Source organism: Orycteropus afer, unplaced genomic scaffold, assembly GCF_000298275.1.
Source record: "Orycteropus afer afer isolate SDZICR_OR568_19922 unplaced genomic scaffold, OryAfe1.0 scaffold00054, whole genome shotgun sequence".
NCBI classification, from domain to species: Eukaryota; Metazoa; Chordata; class Mammalia; order Tubulidentata; family Orycteropodidae; genus Orycteropus; species Orycteropus afer.
The window spans coordinates 2,934,127-2,955,273 of record NW_006921641.1 but is presented as its reverse complement, the minus strand read 5'-3'; the positions used below and the strand labels follow the sequence as shown (position 1 = coordinate 2,955,273).

The 21,147-nt window shown below is 38.7% G+C and overlaps 1 protein-coding gene across 1 annotated transcript in view; it reads left to right on the top strand.

The window, feature by feature from the left end:
* The window catches only part of TTC27 (tetratricopeptide repeat domain 27), a 393,959-nt gene that overhangs the window by 324,541 nt on the left and 48,271 nt on the right, over positions 1-21,147 (top strand). The window contains exon 16 of the mRNA XM_007938793.2: positions 5,580-5,745. Within this exon, the coding sequence (XP_007936984.1) occupies positions 5,580-5,745 (166 nt within the window). The remainder of the gene's footprint in view (positions 1-5,579; positions 5,746-21,147) is intronic.

Here is a 21,147-nt window from a genome sequence, read left to right as displayed (position 1 = left end):
TGTAGATTTAGAATCATTTCTAATTTTTCATTAAATTTGTCATTTTGTTCTTGTATTTTCTTCCAAAATTCTTCTAGGGTTTTTTCTGTGTTTTCTTTGGTCTCTCAATCCTTTGAAGATACTTAAAGATAATTCTTTTGAATTCCTTATCAGAGAGTTCCAATGCTGCTTCTTCCTCAGTGATGTGTTCTGGATCTGTATCCTGTTCCCTTGTTTTACCACTTTATCTTGCTTCTTTGTGTGGACTGTGATGGTCTCTTGTCCCTAAGACATCGTGGCGTTGTTGTATTAAGATCTCTGTTAACTGTTTGCGAAGAGCTGCCAAGTGTGATTCATACTCTTCTTGGTGCTTTTTTATTGTTGGCACGTTGATGGAGAAGGAGGTGGTGGCTCTCGGTCAGTAAGTGAAGTTGCAGGAGGAGTGGGTGTAGTTGTGTCTTATGGGGACTGTTGCTGTCTCCCACTCAATTTGACAAAAGTTACAACTGAATAACCATCAAAAAACTAAAAGCACATGGACATAAAATACACCATGTAATCACAGAGGAACAGTAACCAAAAAAAGAAAAAAGGGTAAAAGAAGAAGAAAAAACAAGTAAACCTGCAATATCTGGGTATAGGGCAATAAGAGAAAAAAGGTAGAGGAGAATAATGAAGACAAAAATGGGAAAAATGCAAAAAGAAAAACAAGGAACATGGTTAACCATGAGAAAAAAAAGAAAAAAAAAATTGCAACCATGAACAGGGAAAAGAAAAAAAGCTGAAAACTAGGACCTGGGAGGGGAAGAATAAAGAATAATAGTAGTTTCAAAATAGACATTAACAAGCAAACTAAAAACCAGAAAAAAGAAAGAGAAAAAAAAGAGAGAGAAAAAAATCCGGGGAGGGTAGGGCAGCCCACCCAGGTTCTGTCTGAGCTCGCAGACTGGGATGGAGTTCCTGTGGGCCCAGGAGGTGTGTGGGAGTGGATGATGGCCACACCTCTGTTTACCAAGGGGTGTGGGGTATAAGTGTAATGAGGGGCATGTTTCACCTTTTTAGTCTTCCAGGTCTCTAGTCTCATTGGGGTTACTGGCCAGTAGAACCTGTTCTTAAGCCCCTGGAATCTTGGAGAGCACTGTCTCTTTAAATATCCAAAATGGTTAAGCTGCTTGTAAACATTGAAAATGTCAGTGCCCTCCAGACAGGCAAAAGTCCACAGCTCAGCCCGCCTTTCTTTTCGCTGGTGCTTCGTGTTTTATTCTCCAGCCACCAGAGCAGTCCTCCATGCAGTCCCTGGCTAGCAGGGCTGATTTTTAGGTTAATTCTTAGGTCCTACCACCACTCGGCACTCTCCAAGCTGTCTGTGCTGTGCCGTCAGGGTTACTCAGGATCGCTGCCAGACTGCAGCTCCATATGTCTCCTTTTTGGGTATTTTCATGGAAATTCTTCTGCTAGTTGGGGTTTAGTCCACTTCTATATCCTTCCGTTCAAGGCTCAGGGGTCCAGGATTATCTTCTGTGTCTGTGTTAATTGGTTCCCCTTTTCTTTGTTGAAGAGGGTCTGCGCAGTCTTTCTCCCTGTTCTGCCATCTTACCAGAAGATTGTCCCTTATTTCATTTCTACCTGTTTTTGTTTCACAATTTCATGGTTTTTTAAAAATGTTATTTATTTATTTCAGTATGTTAAACAAACTTATTTAAAGGCTAAGTAGATTATTCTTTAAAATTAATTTATCATTACTAAATACATATTCTCTTGGTTAATTTTGTTGACTGTCCTTCCTCGTGGTAGATTTTTTTTTTCCCACAGAATGTGAAATTTTGATTTGTAGACTGATTGCTAGTAGACCAAGTTTTATTTGTCTTGATCTCCCTATCTCAGCTTCTAGCCAAAGACTGGAGGCTCAAGTCCACCCTGAGGTACCTTGGAATAAAAGCCTGGTGATCTGCTTCCAAAAAATAAGTCTTTGAATACCCTGTGGAGCACAGTTCTACTCTGGCATGCATGGGGTCTTCATGGGTCACAGCTGACCCCATGGCTACCAGTTTTACCTCTAGTCCCTCCACTGCTGCCATACATCATGCTTTTTATCTTGAGGTTTTGTGGTTGCACCTAATTGACCACTTTAATTGCGTATCTAGAACATGGTTGCCAATGATCTTTGCCCTAGGGTGATATTGGTAATCTGGTAGACCTGGTTATAGAGCCAGTGGGCAGCTTAGTTTTCTTCCATGGTTAAAGTTTTGTCTGTGTCTTTTAGCTTTCCCTAAAACCGTAGCTTTTAAAAAGCATAACTCTAAGCAGCTGGTTTGCAGTAGCTTTTGTTCAGCCACCTTTCACAAGGAGGGGAGGGTCAACCTCCCTGGCCTTTAAAGTTGCTTCCATACCTCATTCCATAGAAGGAGCTCTTTGAACCATTCCTTCCAGGAGCAACTCCAGATGACCCCTTGCTTAGTTGACCTCAGACCCCAGTGGGAAGCCAGTCTCAACTCCTTCATCTTTATCTTAGCCCCAGAAATCTTGCTTTTGGAACCCGGCAGCTTTTTGTGCATGAAAGAATGAATTCACATTGCCATTTAAGAGGCTAACTCTTTTGGTTATCTAGTGCTGCACTAACAGAAAATACCAAAGTGGATGGCCTGAACAAACAGGGCTTTATTCTCTTACAGTTTTGGAGGCTAGAAATCCAACTTCAAAGTACCAAGCTCTAGAGGCTGGGTGAATGCCCCTTGACCTTGGGCTTCAGCTCTGCCTCTTGCTCCTGGCCCACTGAAGCTAGAGGCTTCTTTTAACTCAGACAGCAACTGGCTGCTGAGGCTGACAAACTCAAGGTTGACCAATAAAATGGCACAGTTCCAAGATTACCAGACAGCATGGTAGGCCACTAGTTCAAATCCAGAGGCAGTCCCAAGATCAGCAGGAAACATGGCAAGCTGCTGAATGAAGACTTGGTTATGTGCAGGGTCCAGGTGTACCAAAAAGCACCAAGACCTTTCTTAAATACGCTTCTTATATACTGGAAGCAAACCACATCCCTCAGGTAGCTACTCAGCTGCTCCAGTAGGCTTCTCCATGGAGGTGATTATCAGTCTCATCATGGAGAATAACTGTATCCAGCTGCCCAGCCACCAAACCAGGCCCAGCCAAATTGACACACAACTTAACTACCACACTGACTTACTAGTGTTTAGCTAATTTTTTTTTTTTAGTGTTTTCCTACATTATTAAATAACCATTCCTTGGAAATATTATTGTAATATTAATCTGTTATCCAAATATATATATTTATTGAATGTTTCCTAATTTATTTCTATCTTTCTATTGTTAGATGTTTTGGATGTTTTAAATTTTTAACTACTGAAATAATAATTTCAAATATTTTAATATATTTTGTATTTAAAGTAGTCATTTATCAACATGAATTTTATAAAGATGAAGGATAGTTTTACCAAGTGTTAATTGGTATTTAATATGTTAATAATAAGACTTCCTCTTACATAATGCGGGAGCTCTGGTAGCATAGTGGCTAAGACACTTGCCTGCTAACCAGACGGCTGGCGGTTCAAACCCACCAGCCACTCCTCGGAAGGAAGGTTGGGCATCCTACTTCCGTAGTGATACTGCCTCGGAAACCCAAGGAGGGGTCGCTATGAGTCGGGGCCGACTCAATGGCACATAACAACAACAACAACAACTTACATAATGCAGCCCTTTCCATCTAGGAAAAAAATAAGTGGTATTTATACTTCTCTTAATTTCCTTTATACTTATTTGTTCATACTTGATTACACTCATTTGAGAAGGAGCTCTGGTTAAGACATTTGGCACTAACCAAAGGTTGGTGGTTCAAACCACCTGCCACTCTGCAGAAAACAGATAAGGCAGTCTACTCTAAAGATTTACAGCCTTGGCAACCAAATAGGGGTCACTATGAATCAGAAACCACTCAGTGGCAGTATGTTTTGGTTTGATTTATACTTAGTTGTATTGTGAAACAGCTCTTGATTTTAATTACTTTCTGTTTCTAGTGCTTGTCTCAGTAATACACTTTTTTTCTTTTTTTTACCTTATTGAGTTAGTCTTACCCTTTACTCCTTAAAAATTTTTATTGCCATATTGTATTGTTCTTCTGTTGTTGTTATGTGCTGTGGAATCAGACCGGACTCATAGGGACCCCTCCTTGGGTTTCCGAGGCAGTATCACTATGGAGCTAGATTGCCCAACCTTCCTTCTCAGGAGTCGCTGGTGGGATTGAACCGCCAGCCTTCTGGTTAGTAATCAAGTGCCTTAGGCACTCTGCTACCAGAGCTCCTAAATTAGGACTTATTCTCCACTGCCACTCCTGCATTTGATATACAGCCTTAGTAGTTTATTTCTTATAATCTTGAGTATTTATGTAATTAAATAACCACAAATATGGTTGATTTGAAAACAGAATCCTTTGCTTTTGTTGTGGTTTAGTTTTAATTTCAAAATGACTTTATTTCTTAATTTTTTTTTTCTTTTAATTAAAAGCAAGTATCCAATGATTTGATAGAATAAAAGCTTAATTTTTCTCTGTACTTATTTTTATTTGTGTGTTTATCCTCAATGAATACCTTAACAGCTGCTCATTGTTGAGAACAAGAGCTATGGGATTGCAACATTGCATGTGGGGAGGATAGGTAGGTGAGAGAACAGTATTTTTAGAAGCTGCAGGTTATATTGGGACACAGCGATAATACATTGTTATCGATAATACATTGTTATGTAAGAGAAGAGCATCTGTACTTGGCCTTTATTTTGTAAAACTCTCAATTTAAGAAAGTGAAATTTTTTGATTTGTTTAAGATTAGGAATGAGGCTTTTGAAATGTGAAATGATGTTTTTAGTCTAACAAGAAAATGCCTCCAAGAGGTTAGAAATAAAATAATTCCTCTCACCTTCATACTCTCCTACCATATCATTCACTGTTACTGTGACTATTTTGTACCAATTTTCTTTAAAGTCTTGATCTGAAATACTGATTTGTCTTGTTCCTATACGTATTCTAATATTTGCCAAACTCTGTGGCCCAGTTTTGAGTTTAGAACAGTCCAAAATTCTTGTAATTCGATGACATATCTTTAAACCCAAGAAACTAGTGAACCAAACACTGTACAAACAGCCAACCCTGAACTTCACATTTTTTATATCTCTTAGACTTAATCAAAACTGATATGAAAGTATTATCTGAACTGAACCTGAATGAAAAATTAATGGATAGTTGCTAAGAGAGTAAATGATAATTTAAGAATAAGAAATATTTTGAGAAGATAAAAAGTGATTTACACTGTGGATGATGCTATAACAGGATAAAATAATATCCTGTTACCAGTAAGTAGATTAGGGGAAGGAATGAGTGTCTCTCTGTCGGCCGTCTATGCTACAGGATCTGCCACTGAATTTTGCTAAGACAACCTTAGATGGTTTGGAGTTTTTTGTTCTCTAATTCTTCTTATTTAACATGAATGATTAAGGGCTGAGGCAATCTAGATTATCATTTTATACATTTAACTCCGGTTTATTTGACTAAAAACAGCTCCTTATTACTCTCTTTAAAATTTTATCTTCAATAGAGTAAAAGCTTTTAGAACTTTACAAGAAGCTCTCAAGTGTAACTATGAACACTGGCAGATCTGGGAAAACTACATCCTCACTAGCACAGATGTTGGGGAGTTCTCAGAAGCCATTAAAGCATACCACCGGCTCTTGGACTTACGGGACAAATACAAAGATGTTCAGGTGGGATATACATATTTTGCTATTTCAGTTTGTGTTTGGTATTAATACTCGATTATATTATATAAATTATTTCCTTGAGTGTACACAGAAAATTTTGTTAAACGCCAGTAAAACATACAGTGGTTTTTCTGTATTCTTGGATGTGTATTAATTATATCTGGTATTTTGTGTTAGATATGATTTTCATGATCTAAATTATATCTGGTATTTTGTGTTAGATATGATTTTCATGATCTAAATTTTGTCTTTAGGAGCTCTGGTAGCATAGTGGCTCAAGCACTTGACTGCTAACCAGAAGGCTGGCGGTTCAAACCCACCAGCCACTCCTCGGAAGGAAGGTTGGGCAATCCTACTTCTGTAGTGATACTGTCTTGGAAACCCAAGAAGGGGTCGCTATGAGTTGGGGCCGACTCGACGGCACATAACAACAACAACAAATTTTGTCTTTGATATGACTCAATTATAAATTATAATTTATAATTATAAAAATGTCATATACACACACACACACATACATATGTATATGTATGTGTGTGTATAGTATATAGGAGCTCTGATAGCAAAGTGGCTAAAGCACTTGACTGCTAACCAGAAGGCTGGCGGTTCAAGCCCACCAGCCACTCCTCAGAAGGAAGGTTGGGCAATCCTACTTCCGTAGTGATACTGTCTCGGAAACCCAAGGAGGGGTCTCTGTGAGTCGGGGCTGACTCGACAGCACATAACAACAACAACAACAACAACATATATATACAGTCAGCTTGCAAAAACTAAATAGGATACTGTTTGTGTTACTTACTACTTTGAGTATCTCAGTATATTCTGTGAATTACAGTGTTGTTGTTAGTTGTCATGGAGTTGGTTCGGACTTACAGTGACCCCATGTACAACTGAGTGAATGCTGCCTGGTAAATTACAATAGTTAGACTAAATTCTATATTCATTCATTCATTGAGCAAACATTTATTGCATACTTTCAGAAGGTTTGAACAATAGAAATGAAGACTAACGTTTTCTTTGCAACATTTAATGAAATAATCCTCTTCTTGGTGGGCTGATTCTGAACTGGTTGACTCTAACACATGACAGGAGATAATGTATTTTATCAGAAAATATGGGAGATTTGAAGCCACAGTGTTTGTCATCCAGTAGTATTAAATATTTAAGATCCTTAGGGCTTAACTGGTTGAAGATGGTACACAAAGATAGTGGTATGCTATAGCTTCTGGGTTACAAAGTCAAGGGGCTAGTAAATTTAACACTATATTTGTAGTAATCAATACATGCTGTTTAAAATTATGAGTTTGGAATTGTCACAAAAGTGTATAATACATCGTAATAACTCACTACTCTGACTTAGTATCTGTACTCCAGCTGTTCCCGAAGTTACCATGAATATATATATTTTTTTAATTGTGATTTGGGTGAAAGTTTATAGAATAAATTTGGTTTTCCATTCAACAATCCATACATATCCTTTTTTGTGACATTTGCTACAATTCCCACACTATAACAGGATTCCTCCCACTTCCTCCTTGTGCCTACCCCTTCCCTTCGTCCTTCCCCTCCCACCGTTCTAGCTGTGTCTCTGGTCAAATGCTGTCCTCTTGATCTCATATGCTTGATTGTTCTGATGAGTGATTAGCTTTCTGATATTTTTGTTCACTTTATGGGCCTGTCTGTTGTTTGGCTGAGAGTTGAGTCACAAGGGTTAAATTCACTTCCTAGCTGTAAGGGTGTCTAAGGGCTATAGTCTCTGGGGTTCAACCAGTCTTCATCAGACCAGTAAGAGTGGTCTTTCTTAATGATGTTGAGTTTTGTTCCACATTTCCCCCCACTCTATCTGGGACCTCTTATTGTGATCCCTTTCAGAGCAGTCAACAGTGGTGGCTGGGCACCTTCTAATTCTTCTGGTCTCAGAGTTGCGGAGGCAGATGTCATGTGATCCCTTAGTCCTTTGGACTAATTCCTTTCTTGTGTCTTTGCTTTTCTTCACTCTTCTTTACTCCAGACAGGGAGAGATCATAGATGGCTTCTCACAGGCTTTTAAGAACCCCAGTCACTACTCACCAAAGTAGGATGTAGGATGTTGTCTTTATGGACTGTGTTATGCCAGCTGACCTTAGTGTTGCCTGAGACTGTAGTCCTAAGCCTTCCTCCTCAGTGACTCTTTCCCTCAAGGTGTTTGGTTATAAATAAGATGTTTACACAACTGTGTTCCCTGTATGTTCTACTGTATTCATGGATATATTTGAAGCACGTATAAATACATAGGTAAAAGTAGCTTCTGTCAAACCTATATATATATATATATTCGTGGGTATAGTCCCATTTGCCTTCTCACCCATGTTCAGATTGAATGTCTGTCTATGTATCCACTCATAAATTATTATTATTATTATTGTTATTGCAGGATTGCGTGTGTAATAGCATTCACCTTTGTTGCCTTTAACTCCCCTGCTCCTCTCTGTGTCTTCCACTGCCTTGAACATTGTATGCTGACCTGCTGCTTATTGTATATTACCTTTCCCTTCACTCAAGTTAATATGTGTCTACCCTATAGTTGGTGATTTTCCCTCTTTTCCCCTCCCACCTCTGGTATCCTTCAAAGAATGATTCTTTCTGTGTGTAAGCCTTTTCTTAATTTTTAACAGTAGTGGTTTCATACAATAATTGCCCTTTTATGTTTGACTAATTTCATTCTGCATAATGTCCTCTAGGATCTTCCACATTATGATGTGTTTTGCAGATTCATCATTATTCTTTAACATTACGTAGTATTCCATTGTGTGTATGTGCCATAGTTTGGTTAAACATTCATCCATTTATGAGCACTTAGGTTATTTCCATTTTTTTGCTCTTGTGAATAATGCTGTGATGAACATGGATGTGCAAATATCTGTTCATGTCACAGCTCTTATTTCTCTAGGATATATGCGTAGAAGTAGGATTGCTGGATCACATAATATTTCTATTTCCAACTTCTTAAGGAAGTACCATACCGCTTTTCACAGTGGTTGTACCATTTTACAATCCCACCAGCAGTGTATGAGGGTTCCAGGGTCTCCACAGCCTCATCAGCATTTGTTGTTGTCTGTTTTTTTGAACTTTGCTATTAATGGTGGGGTGAGATGATATCCCATTGTTGTTTCAATTTTCGTCTCTCTGATAATTAATCATTGCAAACATTTCTTCATGTGTTTGTTAGTCACCTAAATGTCTTCTTTTGTGAAGTGTCTGTCTGTTCATGTCCTCTGCCCATTTTTTAATTGGATTGTTTGTCTCTTTTTTTGTTGAGATGTTGAAGTTTTCTATAAATTTCAGAGTTTATTCCCTCATCCAGTATATCATTGCCAAAATTTTTTTCCCAGTCTTTGGGTTCACTTTTTACCTTTTTTGACAAACTCTTTTGATGCATAAATTAAACATAAATTTAATTTTTAGAAGGTCCCAGTCATCTTGTTTGTCTTCTGCTGTTTGTGCACTTTTAGTTATATTTGATAATGCATTTATGCTATGTATTAGGGCCTCTGAGTTTACCCCTGTTTTTTCTTTGATGATCTTTATGGTTTGAGGTTTTATATTTAGGTCTTTGATCCATTCTGAGTTAGTTTTTGTATGTCCTGTGTGATGTGATAGGATGCTGTTTCATTTTTCTGCAAATGGGTATCTAGTTTTGCCAGCCCCATTTGTTAAAGAGACTATCTCTTCCCTTTTTAGTGGGTTTTGGCCCTTTGTCAAAGATCACCTGACTATGGATGGATGGATTTGTGTCTGGGTTCACAATTCTGTTCTATTGGGCTATATATCTGTCATTGTACCAAAACCAGGCTATTTTGACTACTGTGGCAGTGTAGTAGGTTTTGGAATCAAGGAGTATGGGGCCACCTACTATGTTCTTCTTCTTTCATAGTGTTTTATTTATCTAAGGTCTCCTTCTTTTCCATATAAAGTTGGTAAACAGTTTTTCCATCTCTTTAAAGAATGATGGTGGAACCCGGGTTGAAATTGCATTGTATTCTGTAGATTGGTTGGGTAGTATTGTCATTTTCAGTGTTAAGTCTTCCTGTCCATGAGCATGGCATGTTCTTCCATTTATGTATGTTTCTTTTGGTTTCTTATAATAGTATTTTGTAGTTTTCTCTGTATAGATCTTTTATGTCTCTGGTTAGATTTATTCCTAAGTATTTCATCTTTTAGGTGGCTAATAAAAATGATTAGCCACCTAAAAGATGAAATACTTAGGAGTAAATCTAACCAGAGACATAAAAGATCTATACAGAGAAAACTAAATGATAGGAGCTCTGGTAGCATAGTGCCTAAGGCACTGGACTGCTAACCAGAGGGCTGGCGGTTCAAATCCGCCAGCCACTCCTCAGAAGGAAGATGGGGCAATCTACTTGTGTAGTGATACTGCCTCGGAAACCCACGGAGGGGTCGCTATGAGTCGGGTCCGACTCGACGGCACATGACAACAACAACAACAAATAAAAATGATATTGTTTTCCTGATTTTCTTTTCAGAGTTATCTTTGTTAGTATAGAGGAATCCTCTTAATTTTTATTTGTTGATCTTATACCTGACACTTTGATGAAGCCTTCTATTTCCTTATCTCAGTCTATCCTATAGACCCAACCCTTGATCTTTATGCATGGTCTTACGAGCCCGGATTTATAATTAGCCTAAGGCATTTGACTGCTAACCAGAAGGCTCATGGTTCAAACTCAGCAGCCACTCCTTGGAAGGAAGAATGGACAATCTACTTCCATAGGGATACCACCTTGGAAACCCAAGGAGGGGTCACTGTCAAGTTGGATCCAACTTGACGGCAGTGAGTTTGGTTTGGTTTTTTTAAAATTAAGCCTCAGGTTCTGGGCAATTCACTTGAAAGATCTTTGGCTTCAAGTAGAATCATATATTCACTTGAAAAAGCTATGTTGACCCCTTCAAGTTTTAGCGTCCCCCTCCCTTTAAACCCACTGCCATCGAATTGATTCTGATTCATAGCAACTCTGTTAGTTTTTCACTTTGGTCCATTGAACACCCATTACAGAAAGAAAGGACTTGAATTTACAGTGTAAAGATCAACTAAAATGTGGATGAAGGCATAACAGACTTCTTATATATCAGAGCGATAGGAGGCCTAGCTAGTCTATTTGTACAGTCCTGTATTTGTCCTATTCAGAGAGGTTAACTTCTCCATTGAGGCAGGTCTTTCTCTTTTGCACTTAGACCCTTGACAACAGTTACTGATGAGGCTCAGGATGTTGTTTATTGTTATGTGCCATCGAGTCGGACCCAACTCATAGCAACCCCTCCTTGGGTTTCCGAGGCAGTATCACTATGGAAATAGATTGCCCCATCTTCCTTCCGAGGAGTGGCTGGTGAGTTTGAACCGCCAGCCTTCTGGTTAGCAGTCAAGTGCCTTAGGCACTACCTTGGAGGTTGGGGCAGAAGATCACAAGATATTTATCTCTTGGTGTATCAACCATAATTTTTAAGAATACCCTACTAGAGGAGCTCTGGTGGCATAGTGCTTAAGGCATTTGACTGCTAACCAGAAGGCTGGCGGTGCAAGTCCACCAGTCACTCCTAGGAAGGAAGATTGGATAATCTACTTCCATAGAGATACTGCCTTGAAAACCCAAGGAGAGATCACTATGAGTCAAATCGACTCGATGGCAGTGAGTTTGGTTTTTAGTTATGTGTATATAACTAAACACATATACACATAAAACAAATAAATTTTATATACATATAAACATACACACAGTGGTTCAAACTCACCAGTCACTCTTCAGAAGGAAGATTGAGTAATCTACTTCCGTAGAGATACTGCCCTGGAAACCCAAGGAGAGGTCGCTATGAGTCAGATCCGAGTCAACAGCAGTGAGTTTGGTTTTTTGGTTTTCCTTTACTGAGAAAGTTTTCTGAAACCTGTTTCTTTTTAGGAACAGTGAGATTGTAAATAATTTATATTGGCAATATATTTCAGATTACACTTAATATAAATTCTGTTATGCTTTCTTTCACATTAAAAACAAAAATGCATGAAACTCTCAAATCCAACCCTCATAATTTAGACATTGCTACTGGTTCAGTTCCAGCATTCTTTAGAGGTGTCCTCTAGGACCATGCTGCATAAGCTCACACACCAAATCAGGAACGAGTGTGAAGCTGCCCTCCTTCCTGATGAGACTAGATGGGCTGATCTCCAAGCTGTGAGTCTGTGCACCCCCCCCCAACTGATATTAATGTGGTTGCTGACTGTGTAGTCTTTTCCTGAATTGTCTTAAAAGTGGCTTCCTTGGTCAGTCTGATCCCATTAATCTTCTGTTGTGTGCCTCCAGTTTCCAATTTCTAACTGATCTGCTTTTTTTTCCTGATATGAATGGGATTTCCCCTCTGAATCTATTTTAACCTGTAGTAATTCTTCAGATCTTCTAAGGATTAGTAACAATAGTTAGTTTGACTGGTTGGCTTTTTGAATCCTGAGAAACTCCTGATCATCTCTTTTATGCTCTATTACTCTGGGACTTGTTTTATATAAGGAACCTAAAGGGCTAGGTCTAGATTTCCAACCCCCTCCTCCTATAATAGATGGACTTGTGTGAGTTATGGTACATAAGTAGCAAAGGAGGGTTTTTCTAATTCATCTTTCAGTTATTCTCCCCTGCTTCCCAGGTCACATGGAGCAAGCCAGAGAGGACCACAGTAATGTAATACTAACTCTTACTGTGTCCTGAACAGTATTCGGAGCACTTTACATTGGTTTACTGATTTAGTTACCACCACAGCCCTGTGAGATAGATTTGTACTATTATAAGTTGTATCTCTCTCTAGGATGCATGTTTACAGACCAGACCAGTACTTCTCCTGAGAGGAAGATAGAACATTAACATGAACAGAGGAAAAGTAAGAGGAGAAGGAAAGAAGGGAGAAAGAAACAAAGAAGGTGCTTTTCATCTTAGCCCCCTGTTCTCTGCCTTTCCCCAAATTTAAACTCTTTCCTCTTTTATGATTCCTGAAGCAAGGTGGTCAGATGTCTCTCAAGATTATTAACTTTTATTATTTAAATATGATTCAAGTCTCTTTTTAGTACCCAAAACATCCAATTATTACATTTTAAGGACTTTTAAAAAATCTACCCCCCCCCCCTTTTAAGGAAACTACCAATATCAAACAAAGTAACTTCAAAGAATATTTTGAAAAGCTGTTACTTTTACACAATAAAGAGAAAGTTATCAAGACATTGCTGATTCTACTTAACTTAGATAGATGCATCAGTTATGCCAGATCTTCCTAACTCATACTTGAGAGGCTTGTATTCCAAAAGAAAGAGAAGACAAAATGAAACAGGTGGGTTACTGAAGATGATGATTTAGATTAGATTTCAGCCTTGATCATTCTACTCTCCTGCAGTTACAATAGGAGTGAAAATGTATTGGAGAATTTTATTGAGGATTTTCCTTTGTTCTTACCATTCTCCACCACCCTTGGCTTAGGAGTCTCATTCATGAAAATGTTTAGGTAATACTGCTGTACTTGAGTATCTGTGAATATGTGGGGGAGAGAATAGACATTGGAAGGGAAATATTGGTAGTCATGGGTAGATACCAATGGAGTTGTCTCTAGCAAAAATAAAAAAAAAGTGTAGTTAGTGGATTCTAGAGATAAAACTTTAGGTTGTTGATTTAGCTTGTTACATACATACTAAGTCAAGTTTCCCTGCAATGTTAATTAACACTTGTTTAGTAAACTGTCAGGATGCTTCCCTAAGAAAGAATAAAGGATGCAAATAATGATTTTTATTCTAAATAATACTCAGTCCTTGGTGGATTCAAGTAATTTTGAAGTAAAAATATATTGCTTTTAAGTTTTTAGCAAACTGTAAAGGAAGCAAAGCTCAACAAATATGTAGACTAACATAGGATAACTTTTTTTTTTTTTCAGTTTATCCAAGCTTAATTCTCAATGCATGGAGATGTATTTTTGAGCAATTTTTTAGAAATGAAAAAAAGAAAGACTTAAAAAGATATTTTTCCCAGCAAGAAATGAGGTATTTTAACTTTAATCGTTAATGCATTTTCAAGCACATTTTAATGGTCATATTTACAGTTTCTCACCCCTTCCAGCTATCTCGTAATAGGAAATTTTTACCCATACCAAAATTTAAGATTTTTATAGTTCTTACCTGTTTAAGCATAGTACTGAACAAACGTCAGTGAAAATTTAGTTGTTTCCTAAAGAAAATTTTTACAATTCAGTTTAAATTCATGGCCAGTTAATAATTTAATCTTTTTTTCCCCAAAAATTCTTCCTTTCCTTCTCAGTTGTGAAATGTGAAACACGTGTCCTTTTGTTCAGTAGTGTTTCGTCCAAAGATATTTCCATGAGTTTGAAATTAGTTTCTATGAAAATATATTATTTGTACAAACAATTGGATGCAGCATTTTTTATTTTTGACTTTCATCCTCCAGTGCCGCTGCCAATCACAGGAGCTCCAAGAATAGTTGCTGCTATGTGAAATACTGTTTTTAAACAAAGGACCATGGAGTATAATGGCAGATATTAGAACTATTAGCTAAATTTTCATTTTTGGGTTGGGCAAATATTACTGAGAACATAACCACTAGATAAGTAGTGACTTGCTCAGGTCAAATTATCATCTTTAGCAACTTAAGAAAGAACTTTCAGGTATTCATATGTAGAAATAGGCACAGTTAGGTAATTTGTGAGTGGTACCAAGAGGAGTTATCCTTGTGCTGAGTCCTGTCAGTAGCTCTTTTTAGAACTGTCAGAGATTCTGATGGCAGTGTCTAGTCTCTGGCAGGTGTGGGTAGAATCACTTCATAGTGATTAAATCATCACTGAAAGAAAGTCTGGATGGTTAGTTATGGGCATAGTCATTTTTAGCCTCATGGCGTACTTCTGCCTGTCATCATGCTTTATTACATCTACACCCATTCCTCACTTCCAATGTGGTTAGGTTCCAAAGACTAGGTCATTATGTATAAATCAGCGTTATACAAAAATAGAGGATCCACATCAGATCACAAAATAGAAATTGGCTACATCATTACATAACTGCCAGAATACATTATTACCTAACTGCCAAACCTCTGAAATCGTGGCCTAGCTGAGTTGACACATGACCTTGACCATCACAGGCAGCATTACTTTCATCTCATGTCTCAGCATTTGTTACATTGTTAATGCACAAAATCGTCAGGTATTAGATTTTTAATATGGTTGTAAATGTGAAATATCAGATGACATATTCAATAAGTGAGGAGTAGAAAATACTGCATTATTGACACCCTATTTCTGTTTATGTGTGGAAGAGGAAAGGAAGGGAATTAGCACATATTGAGTGCTTGCCATGTTTCTGGCACTTAACGTGGATTATCTTTTATAGTGCATACAATTTTTGAGGTAGATACTAAATATTCCTCATTTTACAGTTGTTGAATATAAGGCCCAGAAAGGTTACATAAGTTGACTAGTCATACAGCTAGTAGGAACTGAAGATAGGAATCAAACTTAGGTATGCCTCAGTTTTCTTTTCATGTCATGCTTGTAAGTCTGTGGGAAGATTATGTTAAAAAAAAAAAAAAAACACATTTCTCCATGTTATTGTGCTCATGAACTAAATCTAAGGTTTTTTTTTTTTTTTTTTTAAGGTTTAATTTACATGTATTAAAATGATTAGGCCTTAAGAGTTTTGATTATTATGTCTTCTTGTGTAACCACCACCACCACCCAAAATGAGATATTGAACATTTTCAGCACAGGAGAAAGTTCTCTTGTGCCCCTTTCCCATCCTTCTTCACCAGAAACCACTTTGTAATTTCTGTCACCACAGATTAGTTTTGCTTTTTCTTAACTTCATTTAAATGGAAATATAAATACATGTTCTTTTAAATCAATGTTGTTCTTTGTGCAGATTTGTGTGGTTGATGTTGTGTTTAGGGGTGGAAGGGAGAACTGATGTTGATGAGCAGTAGGACCGGTTGCCAATCAAATTGAACTTCCAGGACAAGTGACAACTAGGTGTTACCAAAAAGAAAGGAAGGAAGAGATATAATATGTTTTAAATAAATTGTAGTTCTATAAAATAGCTTTTATGTCCATTTTACTGTTAAGGGATCTGAGGCTCAGCCAAATGAACTAATTAATTAGGATGATGTCTCATAGCTAACAGGAGCTCTCGTAGCATAGTGCCTAAGGCACTTGACTGCTAACTGGAAGGCTGGTGGTTCAAACCCACCAGCCACTCCTCAGAAGGAAGGTTGGGCAATCTACTTCTGTAGTAATACTGCCTCGGAAACCCAAGGAGGGGTCACTATGACTCAACAACAACAACTCATAGCTAACAATTAGTAAAGCCAAGACTTGAAGTGTGGCCTCTTTGACCTAACACCATATATGCACTTTTCACATTCCAAGAATTTAAAATATTTTCCCAAGGAGTAAGAAAGAAAGTTCTAAACTGCTTACCTCTCTGTGATAACCTAAGCTTTGGGTAAACCAAGGGTTAGTGTTATGAGACCAGGAAGCAGAGCAAGTACTTTAGAGAGCTCCAAGTGGAGCAGGGAGTTAGCCAAGCAGGAGAGGGGAAATTGCTTTATTCCTGGCTAGGAGCCCTCCTGGAAGTTTTTGTAACTGGACTTGAGGAAATCCTGTTCCTTCATGCCATGAGGACCTCCTGAATTCAAAGGCCCAATGCCTTGTTTTGGTGAGACTTAGCCAAGGACTTCAAGATCAGTGTTGAGGGAGAAGATGGTTATACTTTTCTCTTTGTGGAGCTTCTTCAGCATTTGCATTGGAATTGGTCTTCCTCTCAGTAAGAGGCCTTCAGCTCTCTTCAGGGGACACTCTTGGTTCCCCGTGGTTATCTTCTGCTTGTAGCATTTCCCAAGCATGATCTCTGATCGAGGTGAGAAATAGATTTAGGATAGAGAATTAAACAAAAGTTCCATATCACAGAGCTGTGGGCAAAGGATTTATTCCATTTTCTGGAATCAGTAGTGTGACATTGGTTTGCATTCTGTATGAGGAACTCTGGAGCTGTTTATACTGATTTAAATAAAACCCCTTTAACCATTCAGACTTTAAAACTATATTTAGATTATTATATGATACACCAATGAATTCCAAAGGGAATAAATCAGTGCTAAATATTTTTTATCTCATAGAAAATTAGGAATAGAAATCCTTATCAAATTTCCTGAACTTTGAAGCAGTAGAAGAAAAAGGTATTTTTATGACCACATTATGCTGGACAGAGCAGAGCAGCAGCCAGGGATCCAGGTAAGGGGAAGGACCCAGGCCCCACTCCACCAGCCAGGAAAAGTAGGGGAAAGAGAAGCCGGGGGGACAACAGAGCAGAGCAGCGCCAGGGATCCAACTTAAGTGCAGAGGTTTCAAACAGCTAAGTGAGACAAACTTCTCTGTCAATTTGTCATACTATTGTGGCTTGTGTGTTGCTGTGAGGCTTGAGGCTGTGCCACTGGTATTTCAAGTGTTGGCAGGGTTACACATTATGCACAGGTTTCAATGCAGCTTACAGTCTGAAGTCTGAGACAGACTAGGAAGAAGGAAAAGGCCATCCACTTCTCAAAGAAAAATAGAATATTCAATATGTATTCAAATTGTTGGCAACCATTTGGAACCAAAAGCTAAAGCTCTACTTCACACCTTAAACCAAAAGAAATTCAGATGGATAAAGTATTTAAATTGAAAGGCCTTGAGAGGCAGGAATATGCTGTTGGATAGAACATAAATTCTAGAGTTGGGCAGCCTGGGCTTGCATCCCATCTCTCTCAATTACTAGCTGTATGAGCTAAGACAAATGACTTAACCATTTTGTACGTCAGTTTCCTAAAATGGAAATGATATTAGAACTTGCCTCACAAGATTGTTGTTGTGAGAGTTAAATGAGTTAATATATATATAAAGGGCTTGGAACAGTGCTTGGCACATATAAGTGCTATTTGAAAATAGCTACCATTATCTGGTAGCATAGTGCCTAAGGCACTTGACTGCTAATCAGAAGGCTGGCAGTTCAAACCCATCAGCCACTCCTTGGAAGGAAGGTTGGGCAATCTACTTCTGTAGTGATACTGCCTCAGAAACCCAGGGAAGGGTCGCTATGGGTTGGATCTGACTTGATGGCACATAACAACAACAACCACCACCATTATCATCATATTGAAAAAGTCAAACCGTAGAAGTACTGATTAATATTTTTATCATCTTGGGCATGGAAGAAGTATTTTTAATCATGTCACAAAAGCCATGCTTCATAAAGGAGAAGATTGAGAGATTTGATATTTGAAACTTCTACACATGGGGAAAGAACGACTTCTGGCTAGTGAATAGGGTGCTGGAGGCCACCATCCATAGTAGGGACAGGTTGTGACAGTCACAGCCATTCATTTATTACTCCCAGAACTGAAACTGGAAGATAGTTAACAGAAGCCAGGTGAGTACCCTGGGAAGAGTTTGTTTCTGTATTTAAATGTTGCTTTGTTCTATTTCCAACTACCATTTTCCATTTCAGGGAGAAAGCAACCATTGCAGTGGCCTTGAGAACAGTGGTATTTGTGAAAGTGGAGAGTGAACCTAACATACCTCATTGGTAGCAATGCTTGCAGAGGTGACGCACAGGGACAGGAGGGAAGGCCAGGGAGACTTCGACTAATTGTACTAAGTCTTGCCTTTAGCAAACAACACCAAAGGGATGGACATCTGGAAGTGACAGAAGAGATAGTAAGGGGAAGAGAGGGAATTGACAGAAAATAAGACTTTTCGAAGAGAGATACTTGATTAATGATATGCTGATTGGGAGCTCTGATAGTGCCTAAGGCATTTGACTGCTTATCAGAAGGCTGGCGGTTCAAGGTTCGAACCCACCAGCCACTCCTTGGAAGGAAGGTTGGGCAGTCTACTTCCATAGTGATACAGCCTTGGAAATCCAAGGAGGGGTCGCTTTGAGTCGGATCCAACTCAATGGTGGTGAGTTTGGTTTTGGTATTGAGAGATATGACTAGAATCCCAGCTATTATGGACAAATGAGGGTTTCTAAGTAGGGTCTAGGTTTATGAACAGGAGATTGTGACAGATGAAATATGAGAAATTTTGTTTATATTGCTCTGTACATATTCTGGTAAAAGAGTTCAAAACTCTCATGTGATCCTTAAGGGCATCTAGAATCTCAAGGAGACTAAAGGTACAGACTCTTTGGAGTTAACTATTGGGATTAGTTTTCAGATTAAAAAAGTCAAGTGGTCCTTCCCATATAATTACCATTGATAAAAATTTACCCATATAACTTGTATTACGTTACAAATCGGAAAAGATTACTGAGAATATTTAGCTTTTGCTTTCATTTTTAAAAGTTATCGGTGTTTTCAAACTGGGTATAAATAATTTAACCACAAAACAAAAAAATGTCACTTCCCTTGACCCCACATTGCTCCCTGGTTACTAGCCTATTTCTCTTCTGCTCTTCATAGTGCCCTCCCCAGGAGAGGCATCTTAATGCATTGTCTTCACTTCGTCTCCTGCTGTCCGCTTTAGAACCCATGCCAGTTAGGCTTTATCTTCACGAGTGTACTGCACAGCTGTTGGTCCTCAGGCTACTCAGCCTTTGCGCAATATATGATGCTGTTGATTGCTCCCTCCTTGACTTCCAGAATACCACTCTTACCTCACCAACTGCTGCTTCCTAATATCCTCTGCAGAATCACCCTCTTCTTTTCTTTCTTGAACACAATCCCAGTCTCCCTCCTCACATTGATTTTTCTTCTCTGTATATGCTGGCCACCCACGTGCTCTCATCGACTCGTACCTTTCTGAGGGTATGCATTATGAAAACAAGGAAAAATTTATTTCCACATGACCCTTTTAATTCTGTTTCATATAGGATGTTCAATTTTTTTATTATGGTTACACTTTTCAGATGCCTTAATTTGTATCTTGTTGGCTTCTAGTCATCTGGAGTCTGTACATGGCTTCTTCTTGTTGTTAGGTGCCGTTGAGTCATCTCTGACTCTTAGCAACCCTGTGCACAGCAGACCGAAACACTTCCTGGTCCTGTGCCAGCCTCACGGCCCTTGCTATACCTGAGCCCATCATTGCAGCCACTGTGTCAGTCCATCTCGTTGAGGTCCAGGCTTCATCTCACCTAATTTGGTCCTGTTGTCAGGAAGACCCATTCCCTGGAGAAGGAGATCATGCTTGGTAAAGTGAACGATCCATGAAGAAGGGGAAGGCCCTTGACAAGATGGTGTATGTGGCATGAGGGCTAATGCCCATGCCCTTACTTGTGCCCTTCTGGGTGATTTTGGGCATTAGGGGACCCTCTCTCATGACATGGAAACTTTGTTAATAATACAGGCTGTTACATACACCCTGGGATACATTTTGCCACTGCCACCTCCCACCTCCACCAAGTGGATTAGTGCCTTGGGGAACTTCCCTTACTTCTGCTAGGTACTGATCTTTTCTGGGGCCTATCTTCCTGAACATTCAGCTAACCTTCAGCATATGGAGAGGCAAGAAAAGGAACATGCAGGGGCCAGCCAGTCCACCTGGCCCTGGGCCTGTGCTGTGTGGTCTCTGGTACACACTGGGCTGGTGCTGCTGTATTTAGTCTTTCAGTGGTTAGAGCAAATAGTGAATAGGGTAGTGTGTGGAAGGAAAAAGGGCACAGCCGATGAGCTTTTGTCAGTCCATCTGTGGACCTTGACTCTTAGCACTTTTCCACCCTAGGCTGCTGTTCTCACCGTACTGGGACCCAGCCGACTTCTGTCGCCCCAGGGATTTCCACGTGTTTACTTTTACTTTTTCAGATCCAGCAACATCTTTCTCTTTTTCAAGCAGTGTACAAAGTTGGGGTTCAGGAAAAGGAGCTAGCATGCTTTAGTTTATCAGTTTGTGTGTGCTGTATTATCTTCATATTGAAGATTATCGATAATACTGCTTTCATTTTTGAGAAAGATGAGTTTAATATAAATTAAGAAAAAAATCTTAATTTCTTAAGAAGAAAATGTACTTAGTCCATGAATGTTTGGAAAGAAGTTTAACTTCACTAATAATTTAAAAAATAAAATTCAGATTAATAGGTGTATATATTCCTTTGATAGAACAAATTATCAAAGATGTTTAAACATAATGTACTCAGTGCTGATAATATATAGTGAAGTGATGCACTTACATATACTGCTGATGAACAGCTAATTTGATATGACCCTTTTAGAAAGTATCTAGTGTATCTTTAGAATCTTAAAACGTTTATTCCCTTGCCCCCATAATTCTTGCAGAAATCTAACCTAAGGAAAGCTTTCAAAATATAAAAAAATCTTGAGGCACAAAGGCTTACACTGAAGTGGTATTTAG